The sequence below is a fragment of the Elephantulus edwardii genome, unplaced genomic scaffold (genome assembly GCF_000299155.1).
Source record: "Elephantulus edwardii isolate Elephantulus edwardi_28Jun2011 unplaced genomic scaffold, EleEdw1.0 scaffold00062, whole genome shotgun sequence".
In the NCBI taxonomy this organism is placed as follows: Eukaryota; Metazoa; Chordata; class Mammalia; order Macroscelidea; family Macroscelididae; genus Elephantulus; species Elephantulus edwardii.
The window spans coordinates 10,531,700-10,550,171 of record NW_006399812.1 but is presented as its reverse complement, the minus strand read 5'-3'; the positions used below and the strand labels follow the sequence as shown (position 1 = coordinate 10,550,171).

The window sequence follows — 18,472 nt, the reverse complement described above, 5'->3', positions numbered from 1 at the left end:
CCGAGCGGAGCCGAGCCGATCCGGAGCCGGGGCCGAGCCTGGCGGTTCCTTGCAGGTCAAGGTAAGGGCCGTGTGGGGCGCGGGCGGGTGGGCACCACCAGGCCACGGTCTCCTCGCGGGCGGACGCTGGGGGCCGTGACTCGGACTCCGGACGCGCCGGCGCGGAGCCCGCGGTGACCTCCAGGCGCCCGCGGGGGCTGGTCCCCGCCTCGGCACCACTTCGTGGAGCTGCCCCACCGCGGGGCCGCGGATGATTGGGAGCCCTGACCTTCCGTCCCTGACCCTGGGTAGTGGACACGGTTGGTGTTTGCATTTCCGTTTCCAAAAAAGTCGGGCAGAAGCGGAAGGTAGCGGGATTCCCAGCCCTCGGCGTGATTTGACAGTCCTGGTTCCTAGAGGAACTTACTTTTAAAGTGTTTTTATTATAGTCCTTTAACGTCAGAACTGACCCGCAGCTGACCCTCTGGCGGATTTTCAGAGGCGCTGTGCCATCTCCCCATCTCTGGCGGGGCAGCTTGTGGATTTCTTTAACCCACCTGCCTTTAGTTCAGCGATGCAGCTCCTTACTGTTAGACGCAGCCCAGGATCGGGGAAGCGCCCCACGCGGAGGACCTTTGTAATGAGTCCTTTATTAGCCTGCGGCCAGGGCGAGCTCATGGTCCAGAGACCCTCGACCCCGAATGATTTCATGCTCAAGCCTTATAAAGGAAAAAAACCCAAAACCAGGTGAGTTATAGTTAGGCGTTGTTCTGGAACATGCAGACCCTACTCTGAAGAGCAAAAGCAACTTTACAGAAGCAGATAGCATCCTTAACCTTTCCTTTAAACAGGCAGCTCCCTACAAGTGCAGGAAATCCCCAGCCTTTGTGGTTTCACAGACCGCCGCCTTTTGCTGTGTTCAACCAAGCAGCATATTAAGCTACACGAAATAACCTATTTAGTGGGAACAAGGCATTTATATGAGAAATGGACTAACTCCTGGGCTGAGACAGAATGAGTTAGGCGTTAACTCGAATACTTCACTTACCACTGAGCCACTAGAGCTTCCTGCTTTTTAAATGTTGTCTCCAACTCACAGCGACCCTGAGGTTCAAGACTCTCTGAACCATGTCCTATTCTGATCCAGCCTCACTTTCTTTGAAACACCTGATCCCGTTGCCATAGTCAATCCATCTCATCCAGTGTTTTTCTCTCTTATGCTGACCCTTCCAAATTTTTTAAATGGTTGGTGTTGTGTACCATGGGCTTGGAACACCAACCCATAGCTGACCCTCCAGTGGGTTTTCAGAGGCGGTTGTGTAAATTTCCTCATGAACATAGAGACAGTGTGTTGTAGGGGGGAGATCACTGATTGCAGAGAGGCTCAACTTTCTCTGTTTTTTTTTTTTTTTTAAATGGGGTGCATGCAACTGGGTCTGTCCTCTAAGCCTAACGACCTGGTCACCTCCAAAAGCCAGCCTGTTGCTTTCAGATGGATTTCACTGATTCTTTTGACCCCAGAACCTCCTTTGTGGACAGGTGTGAATCTGAAGACTCTGAAGTAGATGTGAGGGCTGACGCTGTGGGGTGCACCTCTCCCTGGGGTACAGCAGGGAGTGGGGAAGGACCAGTACTGCTGACTTTGTCCTGAGTTTTGCAGCCCTGGAGAACTGAGCTTCTAGCAACTGCACAGGAGACCTTACCACCTAAGGGGCCAGTAGTGCTGCGTCTCTGACCCCACTTACCTGAGGAAATGAACTCAGCTTTCCCATGAGTTGAGGCAACCACAGCGCTGCCTCACCTGTGATGTGTGGGGCCCCTTCCTCCCCCTGCCCTCCCACGGCTGACCTCCCAGTGCCCCAGCCTCCTGCTGCTCAGTGAGGTTTGAGAGCAGCTTGGATTGGCAGGCACAAAGACTCGAATAGTCCCCGGGAATTTTGACTTAGAATCATCCAGAGGAAGTGAGAAGCTGGAGTTTTCTTAGAAGATAGCTGTCATTTCCTTCCTCATTACATGCATTTTCTTGCTGCACAGGTGGTCTGAGAGTGCTGATGCATTTTTCTGTAGGAAATAATTTTTGGAGTGCCACTGGCCAGCACGAGCTGGGTGGGAGGCCAGACTTGCACACTTGTAGGGTGTGAGTCAGCAGTGTGGTTTTCATGTCCCTGGGGATGGGAGGTTTCTTTAAGCCTGGATTTGCCTCCTGACTCAGCTGCTCCTCCCTTTTCCAGAACATTTGATTGATGGAAGGCTGAGTATAACCCAGAGCTAAACTAGAGGGTGCTAAGGTAGTTTATTGTGAGATGCACCCCCCCACCCACCACCAGTTTCTGAAGAGTTTTGCCATAAAATTAGCTGCTTTGGTTGATTTGATTGTCATTAATACACACACACACACACACACACACACACACACACAGCTCTGGTGGCTTCGTGGTAAGGAGTTGTTTTGCCAACCCAGAGGTATGAAATTCTAATTTTCCCACCTGCCCACTGGAAGAGGAAGATGGGTGATGTCCCCCCCATGTGCTTTACTGCCTCTGAAAACCCACTGGAGGGTCAGCTGTGAATCAGTCTTAATGGTGCATAATAACAACAATAACATATGTGTGTGTATGTATATATTAATATGGAAGTGAAACCAGTTTTGTTTGTCTGCATAGTTTTTTGGGATCATGATTGCTGGGTAAATCTAGCATTTCTGGGTGGCTCCTGGGATATGCAGGGAGTTCTGGTGGTGAAGTCCGTGGGAGTTGAGTTGCTAACCTCTCTGACAATTCAAATCCACCTGTGACTCTGCAGGAGAAAATGGGCAGTCTCCTTGTGTGTAATTTGATTTACAGCCTCAGAAACCCAACAGAAGGTCAGTTTATGTCCGTTCTGACTCGAGCAGTGAGCTGGTTCGTTTCTGCTGTGTTAATGAGTTCCTTCTTGGCACAAATGGTTAAACACTTGGTTGCTAACTGAAAGGTTGGCAGTTCAGCTCTGCCCAAGGAGCCCCAGGAGAAAGCGTCCTAGTCATCACACACCACGTGGAGCACAGGGCCCCTCTGAAGCATGTGGAGAGGGCTTGAGTCAGAATAGTCAGCTGTGTTCATTCCCTTCCCTGCCACGATGCTATTTTATTGTTGTGTCCATTTGTGTGCGGACGCATCTTGACTGGTAGGAGGATGGAGGAGCGCTCTCTTCCAGGGCGGAAGAAGAGGATCCTCAGTATTCTGCCTTTCTGGAAGCATTTGGTGCTGGTGAGCAGAGGGGCTGAGGCCGGGCCTGGAAGCAGAAGGTGTGATAGGACCAGAGCCATGCTGGGCAGGCCTGTGTTCTCCAGTCCCTTACACAGCCCTGTCAGGCCTGCCCTCCATCCACTTGCTTGGCCAAACTCACATGTCTTGAGGACTCCTGGTTGCAGCTTCTGAATTTGAGGACTGAGCCACAGGTAACCAAACCTTCTGGGCCAGATGCTAAGTGCCTGGCTGTCCCAGTGAGGTCCAAAGACCATCTTGAAGCTTGTTGGAAATGCAATCCTGGGTGCATAACATATGAACTGCCTCAGTCTGCCTTTCACTTGAACTCCTGTAAAAAGGCTGATGTGAAGTTTCACAGGGAACCGTCATCAGGGCTAGAGACCAGGGAACTGCTCCGCTTTCCTGTGCTGCAGAGAAATTCTGCATGTTGACCCATTAGTGGTGCTTTGTGAGGGCACAGAGTTCCCTTCAGCATTGAGTGGATGATTACACCAGAGACATCTCACCTTCAGTTAAGTCTCACTAACAGCTATTGGGATGTGTCAGTCTCCAGTGAAATGGCAAGTGCCGGTGAGAAAGGAAAGTGCAGAAAGAGCTGAAGTTCCCTGAGAAGGACTATGGTTTCCATTCCCCTTCCCAGCGCTTTGTTGGTGTTTGGGTCCTCCACTCCCACTCAGGCCTCAGTGGTGGAACTTACCATTTCCCTGCCAACGGGGCCCACGTCCACTCTTTCCAGGAGGAATTAAGCAAGCCATCCCTTCCTTCCTCCATCGCTTCATACTGCAAAACCCTGGTGTTCTTGACCTTGTCCGCCTGTCCCATCATCCTACCGCTCTGTCTTGTCATTGTGTCTAATATCGCATGTAGTGATGTGTTGATGTTAGGAGTGGTTGCTGTAAGAAGCCCTGCTGTGTGTTAGTTTCAGCCGGGTTCCATGAGCCCCGTTGTGGCTGAGGGTCCAAAGGGTCTGGGTCATGGCAGGCCCTTTACATCTGCTTTGTCGCCCTAACAGGAATCCAGCCTGTAGGTGTCTCTCTGTCCGTTGTTAGTTGTCGTTGAGTTGGCTTGGATCATGGCTTTATGGAACCAGAGCAAATCATTGTCAGGTCCTGCCACCGTCGTCATGATCGCTGCTCTGTCAAAGTGCATTGCTGTGGCCACTGTGTCACCCTGATTCACTGAGGTCCTTCCCTATCTTTGCTGACTGTCCCATTTACCTACCATGATGTCCCGTCCTACTGAAAGCTCCTCACAAGGTGGCATCTGGTGCTTGGAGGGTCTAGTCCTGTGCTTAGACTTACTGGGGTGAAGCTGGCTGGAGTAAGGTCTGTTTGCACTCCCAGCCTGGCCTTTCCTCTCCCTTGGCTCAGTGTGTGGTCAGCTGCCTTTGCTGCAGGAAGTGGACACGAGGCCTGGGACTTTGCAGGCCTGAGTCTGGGGATGTCTGAGCCAATTGCAGGCCACTGTTGCGAGAGATGGTGAAATGTGTCCTTGTGGCCAGGCTCCCCTTAATCTGATCAGAAACTGAAAGAGTATCAGAAAACAGAGTAGATCTCTTCTCTGCTGATTGTTTGCTCTTTGTGTGGACGCTGCCCTGATTTCCCCAGAGCGGTGAGCTTCCTATGTGAGGGCTGCTCTGCCATGCTCATGGTGGCGCTGTCTTTCTCTGCAGGAAGCTAGGACCCTCCTGAAAGCTCCATTGGGGAAACTCCTCTAAGTCTGTTCAAACTCTCCTTGTGCGCTTCTTCCTGAAGGCCATCAGGATGCCGGCCATGGTGGGGGACATCATGCAGCTGCTGTGCTCTGTGTCCGAGGAGAGGAAGATGAAGGCGGCCTTCAAGCAGTCGGGGAAGGGCGCCCTGGTCACGGGGGCCGTGGCTTTTGTTGGCGGCTTGGTTGGTGGCCCCCCAGGACTGGCCTTAGGTAAGTGCCTTCTGGGGACAGTCAACCAGGCAGATATTTAAAGGGGCCTCTGGGACCCCCAGGGAGCTGGTCAGTGTTGTTTTCATGACTGTGTGTATGTGTGTGTGTGTAGAGAGAGAGAGAGTAATTGATCCTATGAAAGTCTCCTGTGTGAGTCTCAGGAGGGATGTTCAGGATTGGATCTGAGTGCTAGGGTCCCTCCCATAGGGTGTGTCTCACAGAGGACAGATACCAGTATATGCTGTATCCCCTGCACTGCCCCTCCCCTGGGCTCATTCATTACCATGTCACTTCAGAAAGGGAGCCAGACAGCAAGCTGGGCTTTGCTGAGCCCTTACTGTGAGTAAAAGGAGCCCTGGTGGCAGAGTGTGACCCACCAGTCTGCTTCCTGAAAGGTCAGCGGTTCAAGTCTACCTCAGGGAGCACTGAGCAGTCTCCCGTAAAGATCCCTGGCTTCAGAAGCCTCACGGGAGTTGCTATGAGCTGCACTGGTTTGATGCCAGTAAATTTTGTTTGTTTGGGGATTTATACCCTTGGAAACTTTCTGGGGCAGTTCTGCCCTGTCCCAGGGGATCCCTGAACCAACCTTATAGTAGTGGGTTTGGGTTTTGGGTTATTTGTTATACATACATGTTCTATGACCATTGACATTTATTTTAGAAAGAATGTCATCATTTTCAGAGCAAAAAGTCCCATACAGAAAAAACAAAGAGCTGACCCACCAGAGCGCTGTCTTTTGCTCCTGGGGTGGTCACCCTGCACCATTGTTTTGTCCTTTCTTCTTTTTGGGAACCAGCTTTTGGCAGTGATAAAAGGTTGGCCTAATTGCCCAAGAGGTGGTGTAACTTGATTTCTCAGAAAGGCATCACTTTTTGGGTCTGAAGTCATCCTTTTCTTCCGTTGGCTCCCAAGCAGGAAGAGCTCCTGCGCCCAGGCTTATGAGACCCGTCATGCCCAGGTCTGGGACCCGAGCCAGGGGCTAGGCTGGAGCTAGAATGCTGACTCAGCTGCCATTCAGACTGGCAGTGCTGGGCACATAAGGCTATCACACAGTAGCAACTCATAAGTTCTGCAGGCTCCTTCCCCAGGTGTTTTCTTAGTGGCTTAGTGTCCACTGTTAGCCTGGCCTGGCCTGCCCTCTTGGGCTCACCTAGCAGTCTCTGAACATTTGCTGTCTGCTGGGCAGCCTGTGCTAAGGGGCCCGGCGGGGGTCAGGGGATGTCTCAGAGAGCTCACTGTCCAGCAGAAGTCTTCCTCCCTGGCCGGTGGCCCTCACATTAACACAGACAGAAGAGAGAGAGAGAGTGCTTTGTCACCACTAAGCTTGACTTCTGTGTCCCTGCCTACCATTGAGGCTGCCTGCACTGAACACTTCAGCATGGCAGTGGAGTTGACATCTAAGGACATTTTATATTACACTCAGGCCTCACTGTGGAGAGAGATCATGACACGGGTGTGACCAGGTGTCCTTCTCCATAGCTCCTTCTTTCGCTTTCCAAACACTGAGAACTGGTAGGTCCTGACCTCCGCTCGTTGTCATCCAGGACGTGGGAGGAAAGGCCATTCCTTCCTCTGTGACATTCCCTCTCTTTGTCCTCACCCCCATCTAATGTGCTTCAAGAGGGCTTACTGGGATAATTTTAGCAGGTAACTGTCCCCTGATGCCCTTTTGAGAACACACATTTTATTGAGATCTAGTAAAAGCCGTAGAGAACAGTATGTCTGTAAGGGGAACCAGGGATTCGCCACTTCCCAGCCCCAGTCACGCGTGGGAGCATCACGCTAACCCGAAAACAAAGGGATTTTCTCTTCTCCGCAGAGTTGATAATTTCCTAGTTGATATTCCTGGAGACTTTCTGCATTAAGTGCTGCTCTAAATCAAATATTTATGTTCTCATAAAGGTTTAGTGCAGAGGAGTGCAGCTCTTGTTGGCTCTAAGCATTCACTGGTGTCATGGGGGTGTGTTCAGTAAAACTTGTTAAGTTCTGCTTTTCACTTCCTAGAATGTTCATTCTTTGGAGGGGAAGGCTATGCTTTGCAGGTGCAGAGTTCAGCCGCCAGGTCAGGAGTCCGGCCAGGTCAGGAGTCCTGCCCACGTCAGGAGTCCGGCCCACGTCTCCAGGGGCCGAGAGGGTGTGCACATCCTGCCCGCCTCTGAGCCAAATGTTCTGAATCCAGACTGCACCCAGGGTTTGTTGACTTGTTTTCACATGAGCAGCAGTTTTCAGTTTTTTTGAAGTGGTACTAGATTTGGAGGGAACTTGCAGAGAATTTCTGTCTATCTCTCACCCAGTTTCAGGTTTTTTCCTCCAGTTTCAATTCATCTTGAACTTGGTCTTAAACTTTTGTAAAAGCAGGACTCCAGCCATTACCACTAGCTGTCCTTCAGATTTCATCTGGATTTCACTCATTTCTGCATTAATAACCTTTTTTTTCTGGTTTTAAGATTTAGTTCAAGACACCATATTGCTTCAGTGATGTTTTTGCTTTAGTCTTCTCTGGTCTCGGACAGTTTCTTCATTTCTCTTTGTTTTTCCTGGCCTGGATATATTTTTTTAATTTTATTTTTATTATTTTGTGTGTGTGTAAACTGTCAAATCAGATCTGACTGGTACAAGAGGAGATTGCCCCTCCTTCTCCAGCAGAGCATCTGGTAGATTTGAACAGCGCTCCTCTGGGATTGCAGTGCAGCTTCTTGCCACTAGGCCACCAGAGCTTCCCTGGCCTGAATATATTTAAAGAGTCAGATATTTCATATAATTTCCTCCAGTTTGCCTTTCTCTGATCTTCCCTCGTAATCACACTGAGGCGGTGGGAGCGAGTGTGATGTGGTAGATTTTTGGCTTCTCTGTAGGAGATTCGGCTTCTGGCGGTTGAGCACACACTCGTCAGTGGAGGCCTGGATGTTGCTTTGATTTTGAACAGATCTCAGCAGAGCTTCCAGACCAAGACAGGCTCAGAAGAAAGACCTGGTGGTCAGCTGCTGGTCCTCAGCCAGTGAAATGCTGTGGATCACAACAGTCTAGTCATGGCCTCTCGCACGAATGGTGCAGGACCAGGCAGCACTTCATTTCACTGGGGTCACCGGGTCAGGGACTGGCTCAGCAGCAGCTCACGGCAGCCGCAACCTGGACCTTCGGGGGAAGAAAACCCAAAGTGATGTGTTCTTTTCATCCTGGGCCTCAGGGGTGCCTGCATCCACGTGACGTCACTGCTGGTGCTGTCCTTGGTCAGTTTCATTGATATGTTTTTTGGAAATGAGTCACTAAGTCTAGCTGGGCTGCATTTTGAAATACCTAATTTCTGGCATTGAGAAATCCAAACTTTTTTAAAGCTAAAAAGCTGGCTTGTCACTTGTTTTGTGGGTCTGTTAGAGAAGTGTAAAGTAGCCCCTCCCTCTGGACAGGGATCCTGCTCTCTGTCCCCCACCTCTGGTTCAGTCGGCCCACACTCCGTGGTGGCTCTTGAGGTTAGCACTGTTGCCCTGGAGTGCCCGCTCCTGTCTGCACTGTCTTGTACCCCTGGGGACCAGGCCTGGCCAGGTGGAACTTCCCATGGTCACAAAGTCCTCGAATCCCTACTCCAGTAGGTCCTTACGTGAGTCCTTTTAACAGTAAATTTAATAAAAATTGTATTAGCACCCTTTTGTGCACAGAAGAAAGACTTGGATGAGGTAAATGTGTTTGTTATTGTTACACACCTTTTGCGGTACTGCACAAGCAACGTTGCTTCTGGAGAAAATGATGCCATCTGTCCTCACGATTCTGTGCGAGGGCACCAGCAGATTCTGCAGGTCACGGGCCGAAGTGCACTAACCACCAGGGGAGGACACTCAGCCTTCCCGGTGAACTGACCCTCGAGAGCTCACTCCCACGTGAGGAGAGACGCTGGGGGGCAGGAGAACCGTCTTCAGTCCTGAAGGAGGATCCCAGCCGGCACAGTTCTCAATGTGCCATTCTTCACTTTTCATTGTAGTACAGACCGGAGGGGCCTGCTTGAGTGTCAGTTAGCTGAGCCTAATGGACCGTCAGTTCCATAAACCTTTGCCCTCCGTGCCGCCTGGAGATGCAGCGGTGACACTGAGCCCACTCGGACTCACAAGTGCACCTGCTGGTCATGTTAGTGGCTGTCCTCTCAGCGAGAAGCTTGACTGTCATATACGAGCATGGCCTGCCTAATTAGACCTTTCCTTGTTTTCCAGGAGGGGCCGTCGGGGGTCTGTTAGGTGCCTGGATGACGAGTGGACAATTTAAGCCCATTCCTCAGATCATAATGGAGCTGCCCCCGGCCGAGCAGCAGAAGCTCTTTAATGAGGCCTCAGCCATCATCAGGCACCTGGAGTGGACGGACATTGTGCAGCTGACCGCGCTGGTCATGGGCAGCGAGGCCCTGCAGCAGCAGCTGCTGGCCATGCTGGTGAACTACATGACCAAGGAGCTGCAGGCGGAGATTCGGTACGGGGACTAGGCCGGGCTGTCCAGGAAGTGAGTGCCCGTGGATGACCCCCAACCTCATGTGCTGTGGAAGGAGGCAGGGGTGGCTATCCAGAGTCCCCTGAGACTCCACGCTGCCAGTGTGTCCCCTGAGCTGGCGTGGAAGTCCTGTTGGAGTGCCTACTGCTGTGTGATCTCATGTTCTAGAAACTGGAAGAAGCTGTGGCTTTGTGCTCTCACACACTAGTGAGTACCGGACCTCTGGGAAGCTGCCTGCGGCACTGGTGGTGTTTCCTGGATTCTCTCCTGGTCACCTGAAGCTGGAAAGTCATGGGGTCCAGCAGACGCAGACCCTCCCTCAGGACCTTTTCACCTTGTGAAGGTGACTTTTGTTGCAGGACATGGGGTCTCGGGGCTGGGCCAGCCTATCCTGAAAACACAGCTTCCTTCCTGAGTCCACGCCTTCCCACATAGTGACCTCTACATGGCCGGGGCTGGGATGTGCCAAAGGCCAAGTGTTCTTGGCCGTCCTCCCACCCACTGACCATCTGGCCTCTTCCATCAGAGTCTTGATTTACACACCTGAAAAAATCATGTAACTGTTGACTTCTGCCTTTTGAATTCAATATGTTGAGTATAAATTCTTGCTCTTTCAGATGTCTAAGCAGTGCTTTTTCTGTTAAGTCTCCTAATGTCGTAAGGCTGGCAGAGCCACCTCCTGACTTCAGTGCCATCATGCAGTCGTTTTCTGAATGCTCCTCTCCCCACGTTTTATGTGTGGCGTCTCCAACGTTCATAGTCTCACAGAGAATCAGACAGAAGGTACTGGAGTGGGTGGCCTTAAAATGATCACTTCCTCAGTCCCACTGTCTGAGCCCTGCCCTTCCGGGCTTCTCTTGGTCCCCCTGGCTGTAAGAGGCTCCAGAGCCACCACAGAACCTCCTGTGAGTCTGGGACACAGGCCTCCCAGGGGGAAACGGGGTGCAGAGCATAGCACCTCCGTGTGTGAAGAGAACTTGCAGATGCCCTAGAAGCCACAGTGATGAAGGAAGGAAAAGGCTCACAGATCACCAGGCTTGAGTCTTTATCTTGGAAAATGACTGTCCAGCTGGCCTGGTCTGGAGACCTCAGTGTCCCCTCCTGCGGAGAAGGTGGCCAAGCGTGGTCACTGTGTGGGCCTGCAGTGGGGGCTGGGGGCTGGCCTTTCTGTGTGGTTTTGTTTGAAGCAATTTCTGCTCTTCCTTCCGAATAATCCCTCCCACAACTAAAAAACAGACAGCTGGGACATGTCCCCTACTCAGCTTTTAACTTTGTTGTTGTTATGTACTGTTAAGTTGGAATAGACTCATAGCTGACCCTCCAGCGGGTTTTCAGAGGCTGTAAATTACACAAGAGGAGAATGCCTATCCTTCTCCTGCAGAACAGCTGGTGTGTTGGAACCACATACCTTTGGGCTGGCAGCACAGTTACTTACTGCTAGGCCACCAAGCTCCCTTTTATAACTTTAGTGGAGTTATAATGTACCTATTTTGGAGGTCAAGTGAATAGCATTTTGCACTGAAACCCCAAAGGCTGTGGATCCCTAGTGGTTAAAATCCATCAGCGATTCCTTGGCAGGAAGATGGACAGTCTCCCTCCAATGGTCTAGAAAAGCCAATGAGGGGAGCTGTGACCTGGAACCAACTCAACAGCCACAAGTGAGTGTAAAGGGGAAACATTCACTGGGAGATAAAGAGAATGATAGGAAAAGAAAGAGACTTGGATCAGTGCTTCAAATTTCCTCTTCCCATTTTGGAGAAAAGTAACCAATTCTGGAACAACTTCTATGTGTCTAGGAGCACCAGGTTGTGATAGAATCCTCTTCTGATAGTTGGTTGACTCTCATCTGTTGATCCCTGCTGTGCTGAGTCCCGCTCTGGCTGGGCCTTGGAGACACAGGGTCTCAGCCCTTGAAGTCCTGCACTGACGCTCACCTCCTGCCCAGTTTAGTGATGACACCTGTTACTAGCTGGCCCAGGGGTGACCTGACACAAGCTGGCAGCCCAACTCGGGTCTCATCTCTCAGGAACTGAGAACACTTTAGGTTTTTCTTAGTCCTTCCTGTCTACTCTTGTGGTTTTAGTACTTGTGTTTTTGTATTTTTTTAAAAAATTCATGTATTTATTTTTAGACAGGTAATAAATGTCTGATAGAAAACTCAACAGGTACAGAGTGCATAAACAAACAGAAAGTGACATCTCCCTCCACTCTTGACCTCTGCCCCGTTCCTCTCCTCAGAGGTCCCTACTGTCATCAATTCCATGTACTTTCTTTCAGCTCTTGTTTTGAATGTTATTGTTAGGTGCCATCATGTCGCCCACAACTCATGATGTTGTGTATTGTCAAGTCAGAATTGACCCAGAGCTGACCCTCCAGTATGTTTTCAGAGGCAATAAATAGCACGGGAGGAGATTGTACATCCTCCTGTAGAGCAGCTGGTGGATTTGAACCTCAGACCTTTGGGAGTGCAGTGTAGTTTCTTACCACTGGGCCACTAGAGTTGAACTGTGCTCTGTCTTGCGTCATCATCTCTGATATGCTCGAGCCCATTCATACAGTCGCTTGTTACAGTCTGTCTCGTTGAGGGTCTTCCTTTCCCAGCATTGACATCCCCTTCCACGAACTGGCCTCTTCTGACAAGATGAAGTTCCACCATCCTTGCCTCTAGGGGGCTCCTTGGTTGCACTTTTCCAAGAATACTGCCCCAAGGAGGAGTCTTGTGCCCAGTTGGAGGCAGAGTTTACACCTTGACCTTAAACCTATAAGGTGGTGAGAACACTGGGCTATTAGGCTGTCAGGAATCTTGGGTTCAAGAAATGGAGTTACGGGGGTTAATTATAGCATTGCACAATTAATTTGATGGGTGGAAGGGGGGAAGTGAGGGAAATGGGAAAGATCCAGTGTGCAAAACATGAACTTTATAAATCAACCAGTATGAAAGAAAAAAAAAATAGACTGTCTTAAAAAGGAAAAAAAGAAATGGGGTTTCTGTAAGGTGAGTGTTCAGGTTTTTGAGCTGAATGGGTGGGGAGGTGAGCCAGCCTTGCTATTTTAGGAGTTATGGGCTGATGGGGTTGATTGTCTTAAGAAGAGGGTCTCCTAACAAATCTCCCTCGGTGTCTGAGGATTTTAGAATAAAAACCTTTAAGGGTTTCTTGGTAATAAATTCAGCTCTGCAACCTTTTTCCAGTCTCAGTTTTGTTCTAAGGCCATGAAATCCTGCACATAGGTCCTCCAGCTCTTTTTTTTTTTCTCTTTTACAGAAGAGATTTAACTGGGAGTGTATTAAACTCAAGAGAGCCATTTATGGGCCATTGTTTTTGATCCCCCACCCAGGATTGAGGTTAAACAGCATTGTAGCTATTCTCCCCTTTCTCTTAGATTCCACACCAGCAGTGTAAGGCTATAGCTTCCCCCCCTCCCCCCCTTTAAGGTTTTCCAGAGTGAGTGATCATTTCTTCAAGATGCACTCTCTGGGGAGAAAAATGCAATAATGAATGAATGGAAATCCAAAATCTCTGTAAATGTTCTTTAAAATCAATGAAAAAAAAAAGATGCACTCTCTGGGAATATTTTGGAGTGCTTTGCTTTCCATTTATGGTTGTAATTTTGGTGGCCAGTTGTCAACCTTCCTACAAAGGAGGAGCATGTTAATCTTGGGCAGGTGCTCAGGTATCCTGGGCCCTGATATTAACCAGCTGCTTTTCTGGAGAAGGGTCTTAGGGACTAAAGGTTGTGGGATCTTACAGGGGTAGAAATCTTCTACTGACTTAGGGGTGTCTTTCTATACAGAGAAAACGGTGTGGAGTGTGGCAGACTTATGTCACCAAAGCTGGGGAAAATTTAAATGGTGTTTGGTGAGATGGCAAGGAATTAAATCGAGTTACCAGTCTTAAGCCACAGATCTAAGGGCTGGCAAGATAGGGTAAGACCCCAATGTGATCAGAGAAAGCAGGGGTCACTACCAGAGGACTGGGAGACAGGATTGCAGTAAGACAGGAAGTAGTCTATAAAGTGCTTAGGAACAAAGGTAGAAAAGTAAGAGTTGTCGATATAAACTGTCTTCCAATGTCCTGGCTGGATTTACACATTATAACAAAGGGAATCAGCAATCCAGATTAACACTGGATCAATCTTGTCTAAGGGCCTGCATACTTACTAAAACAAACAGGAGATACCTAGATTGGGATACTTAGCTTAAATAAATGAGACTCAATAGCAGAATAATAGACAAACCAGTGTATATACAAACGAAAAGGACTTAGAAGGCCTTAAGGAATAAGAATCCTCATGGATTGAGATTTCAGGTATCTGTTCATTTCATCCTGCCAACTTTTCAGACTTTCAGAGTTACCATACACTAGTGCTACCCTCCATCGGAGAGAGCTCCCCGAGGGCCTAGTGGGAGGCAGTTTCCCAGCTAAACATACAGGCTCCAGGTTTATTTCTCACCAACCACTTAAAGCAAAAGGAATCATCTCTTCAGCCTGTCCAAGAGCACAGGTCCTGGGTTTCTACTAGGAAGACTGGCTTCCACGTTAAGGTAAAGCAAAGAAAAGGAACCAGAGGAGTCCCCTTGTCAGCCCATCCAAGCACAGAAACTGAGTTTGTATAATGCAGAGTGACTCCCAATACTTTAGGGTAAAGGAGAAAGAAAATGAACAAAGGAAGGAACGAGAAAGGAGGGTAGGAGGAGAGGGGCGCGCATGGACAGCTGGGTAATCTTAGGGTCTCACAATTTGATGCGTAGAGGGAGGGGTGGGTAGAGGAAATGGGAAAAATCCAGTGTGAAAAGCAGCATATATGAACTTTGTTAGTAAATCTTTATAAGTAAATTTATTTTATATATAAAACTTATTTTAAAAAAAAATGGAAAACACAAAGAGAATTACCTTTTCAACCTGGAAAGGTCATGTGTATTCAGGTGGGAAGGAGGAACCCTTTGAAACTGACCTATGTGGGGAGGATTGAGATAATTGAACACATGGAGCTCTTTCAGATGGCTGTGGTCACGGGGCTTTCTGGGTGGTGTGAAGCCAATCAGGAGAGCTGAGTACAAAATGCAGTGTCCATGAATAAGTGTATGAAATGATTGTGTAAACCGTGTACATGAATGAAATAAGATCTAAAAAAGGATTCAATAAGATTGTCATTTTTAAAGTTTAAGTAGCTAATGCTGTATTACCTTTTGTGGTTGTTGGTAGGTACTATGGAGTGCACTGAGACCCATGTTGTTGTTGGGTGCCATCAAATCACCTATGACTCATAGTGACCTGAACAGCGTTACGATCCCTATGAACAGGCAACCTAAACCCTGCCCTATCCTGTTCCATCTTCATCAGCTCTGAAACATTCAAGCCCATTGCTGAAACCACAGTGTCTATCTTGTTGAGGTTCCTCCTGTCCTTTGCTGACCCTCCGTCTTCCCAGGCAGGATGTCCCTCTCCAGGGAATGACCTCACCTAGCTACATGTCCAAAGGATGAAAGAGGAAGCTTTGTCATCTTTGCCTCCAAGGAGGCACTTTTTCTAAGACTCACAGCAACTTTAAAAATAACAGAGACTTGATTTGCATGTATGACGTGGGTAACTTGCGAGCACAGATAGTGGATCTTAGGTAATTTGTGAGCACAGGTGGGTCAGTGGTCCATGCAGACTTGCCTATTATGGGATGGCACTCTTGTGCAGCAGGCATCTGTCTCACAGCACCGGAGGCATTGCTTATGTCAGTCTCGTTGTTGTTGTTGTTAGGTGCCGTCGACTTGAGTATGACTCCTAGCGGCCTGTGAACATCAGGCATGAACTCTGTCCTGTCCTGTGACAATTGCTGCAGTCACCATGATAGTCTGTTTTTCTCTCTCTGATCTTCCTAAGCATGTGACATCATGCAGTGTCGTTTTCCAAGAAAAAGCCTCTCCTAGCATCGTGCCCAAAGTATGCGAGATGGAACTTTGTCACTTGTGCCTTCAGTGATGGTTTACCAGCCAGATAGGTAAATCCCTGAGTGGGAAGGAAGTTTCCTGCTTTGCACTTCAGTGGTGGAAGGCTTCTGGGTCAGCCTTGTTTCAGGATTTGTTGGGGTTGGCCTACAAAAACTGTGTAACAAAAAGATTAATCAATGGTGCAAGTGTACAGTTTATAAGATTTGTTTTTATCTGTAGTAATAACATGACGTTGAGAGAGGAAACCCCTAGTTCCCCACCTCAAGACAACCATGATACCTCAAAAGGCTGCAGTCAGCTTAAGTGAGGCAGTTTATGTAAAAACGCCCACAGCTTCTCTCAGATTTGTGGTGATTTCACGGCCAGTCCTGAGACCCTGGAGTGGTGGGGGTGAGGGTTTCTACATTTGCCCCTCTAGCTTATAAACCCCTGCCCTCTGTTACTTCCCACCCCTGAGTCCTCCTGATGTGCTCCCAGCCTAATTCTCTATTGGAAGCAGGTCTTCCCTTTCTCTGGAGCCTTGAGGGAAAAGTCAATGTTCCTTCTCGCCAAACCCCAGACCATGAGGCCAGCTGAACTCTGACCAATACATTCAATAGATGATAACTTAAGTTCTCCTGTACCTTCAGCAGGATCAAGTGAGGGCTTCCAGATCTGAAGGTCACAGATGTTGAGTCAGTGGTCATTGGGAAAGTTATTAGCTGCCGCCCATGGACTTGGCTCAGACCTCTCACCACCCTATACAGCGAGCACTGCCAGCCCTGCACCATCGTGGCAATTGCTACAGTGCTTGAGCCCCTGTGACCTCTGTTGCCAACCCATGTGCTTATGGTCTGCCTCTTCCTCTCTGACCAGCTCCAAGGAGACCGTACATACAGTGTGTGTGGTGGGTGAGACACGAGAGAGGAGTGAGGCAGTGCAGCTTTATTTCAGGATCTTGGAGCCTGGTCACTGCTCACGGCTGACACTCCAGGAGGGGCTGTGGGAGGTGGTAAATCCCAAGGGAGGGGACTGCCATCATCTCCCCTGGATCTGGTGGTGGATTCAGGCCGCCGGAGAGACACCTCCTCTGGCTTAGCAGTGCAGCCCCTACAGAAGACACCAGCATAGCCCAGCATCTAAGGTCCTTTGTGAAAACCCAGTCTGGGAACTTCACTCTCCAGTCCTTCCTGATAGCTATAACTTCTGTTCATTAATCTCTGCTAATGATTAACATCAGGTGACTGATATCCTGCCCTTGTAAAAATCATTGATCTCTGTAGATTAACTTCCTGAAAAATCTGGTCTGAATTGAAACCAGTTTGAATCCATTCTTCGAGCATATGCGGGTATGGAAACACTGCTCATGACAAGAGCTGACCTTCCCAAGCAGACAGAGGAATCAAACTGAAGGACCTTGCTACATAGAACATGAGTATCATCCCATAAAAAGTGATGTCTCTCGGCCCAGAATCCTCTATGTTACTTTGTTTTACTACATGCACACCACCAGAAGGACTTACACTTACTGCTTAAGTTCCAAACAAGCTGAACATCATGTCTTCCACCTAATCTCACACATTTTTGCCTTGTATAAAAATTCAACTCATGGCCCCCATCACTGACTGCTGCTGAGGACTGGGCTTCCTTCCCCTTGAGCCCCCTGGCTTCCCTATGCTCTGTCCCCCCTGCCCACCTTCTCCCACCACTGCCTTCCACAGGCCATTTCCACCGAGGAAAAGGAATTGTATCATATGTCCGCTATCCAGAACCTCCACTCTTGACCCCTTTCCTGATGCAAGTCAGGGTGATGACCTGCTTCCTGCTGGGACTGAGGATTATATCCATGTAAGATTTCAACAGAGAAATGGCAGGAAGACCCTAACAACTGTTCAAGGGCTCGCTGATGATTATGATAAGAAGAAAATAGCGAAGGCGTTTAAGAAGTTTGACTGCAATGGTACTGTAATTGAGTATCCAGAATATGGAGAAGTAATTCAGCTACAGGGTGACCCGCGCAAGAACACATGCCAGTTCCTTGTAGAGACTGGACTGGACCAGCTGAAGATTCCTGGGTTTTAAGTGCTTGTGGCTCCCTGAAGTGAGGATTTCCTTGCAATGAGCAGAAAATTTCCCTTCTGTCCCTTGTCACAAGTTTAAACCTTCACAGCCTGTATAATGTAACCACTTTTAACTTGGAATAGTGTAACTCTTTCATGTAATAAACTGATAAGAGCCATAAAAAAAATCAACTCACTCTGGCCAGCTTCCTGGTTTCAGCCACAGAGAGAGCCTGGTGCCTTTTCTCGGGTCTGCTGGCCAGTACCTCTCCATAAAGGTAATTTTCCTCTTTACTTTGGCTAAGCCTCCTGGTGTCCTTTTTTTCCTCTAGGGAAATCAAGAGCCAAAATTGTGATACCTGGAACATGCTCATTGTCTGTCTTTAGGATGAAGACCAAGGCAGCATGGGGGGTGAAGTGAGGGGGTAGTGATAGGTTCTGGTACCAGTGTAGAAGATGCCCAGGATTGAACGTCACAGAGAGGACCAGCAAGGTGTCTGTGGAGGATGTTGCTGTTCATACATTTGCATCTGGGGGGTCAGCTGACAGGATGAGGATGGTGATTCCATCAGTAGGGTCAGTGTAATTCCCTGGACCCCATCAGCTGGACTCTTCTAGGACCTTATTGTTAATATGGAGGTCTGGCCTGGCGCACTACATCGACAAGCAGACTTCTGTTCCTCTCTCCTCTCCACTTTTACTACAATATGATAATGTTTGTTGGGGAAACTTCGCTCCCTCAGCGTTAAGTTTAAGAAGATTGTTGATCGGCCTAATCTATGCTGTAAAGAGACTGCCAAATACAGCCAGAAATGCTCACTCCAGAGAGGATAAAATGGATGAATGGAACCTTCTTTTTTTTTTTTAATTAA

At 48.9% G+C, this 18,472-nt stretch overlaps 1 protein-coding gene and 1 pseudogene across 1 annotated transcript; both read left to right on the top strand.

Moving 5' to 3' along the window:
* The first annotated feature begins 4,987 nt into the window (after positions 1–4,987).
* LOC102843526 (chromosome unknown open reading frame, human C19orf12) lies at positions 4,988–9,568 on the top strand. The gene is made up of 3 exons (XM_006887828.1): positions 4,988–5,147; positions 9,350–9,479; positions 9,535–9,568. The coding sequence occupies exons 1-3, from the start codon at positions 4,988–4,990 to the stop codon at positions 9,566–9,568; spliced, it is 324 nt and encodes a 107-aa protein (XP_006887890.1).
* A 7,726-nt stretch (positions 9,569–17,294) lies between these two features.
* On the top strand, positions 17,295–17,622 carry LOC102843117 (annotated as a pseudogene).
* The last annotated feature ends 850 nt before the right edge of the window (positions 17,623–18,472 follow it).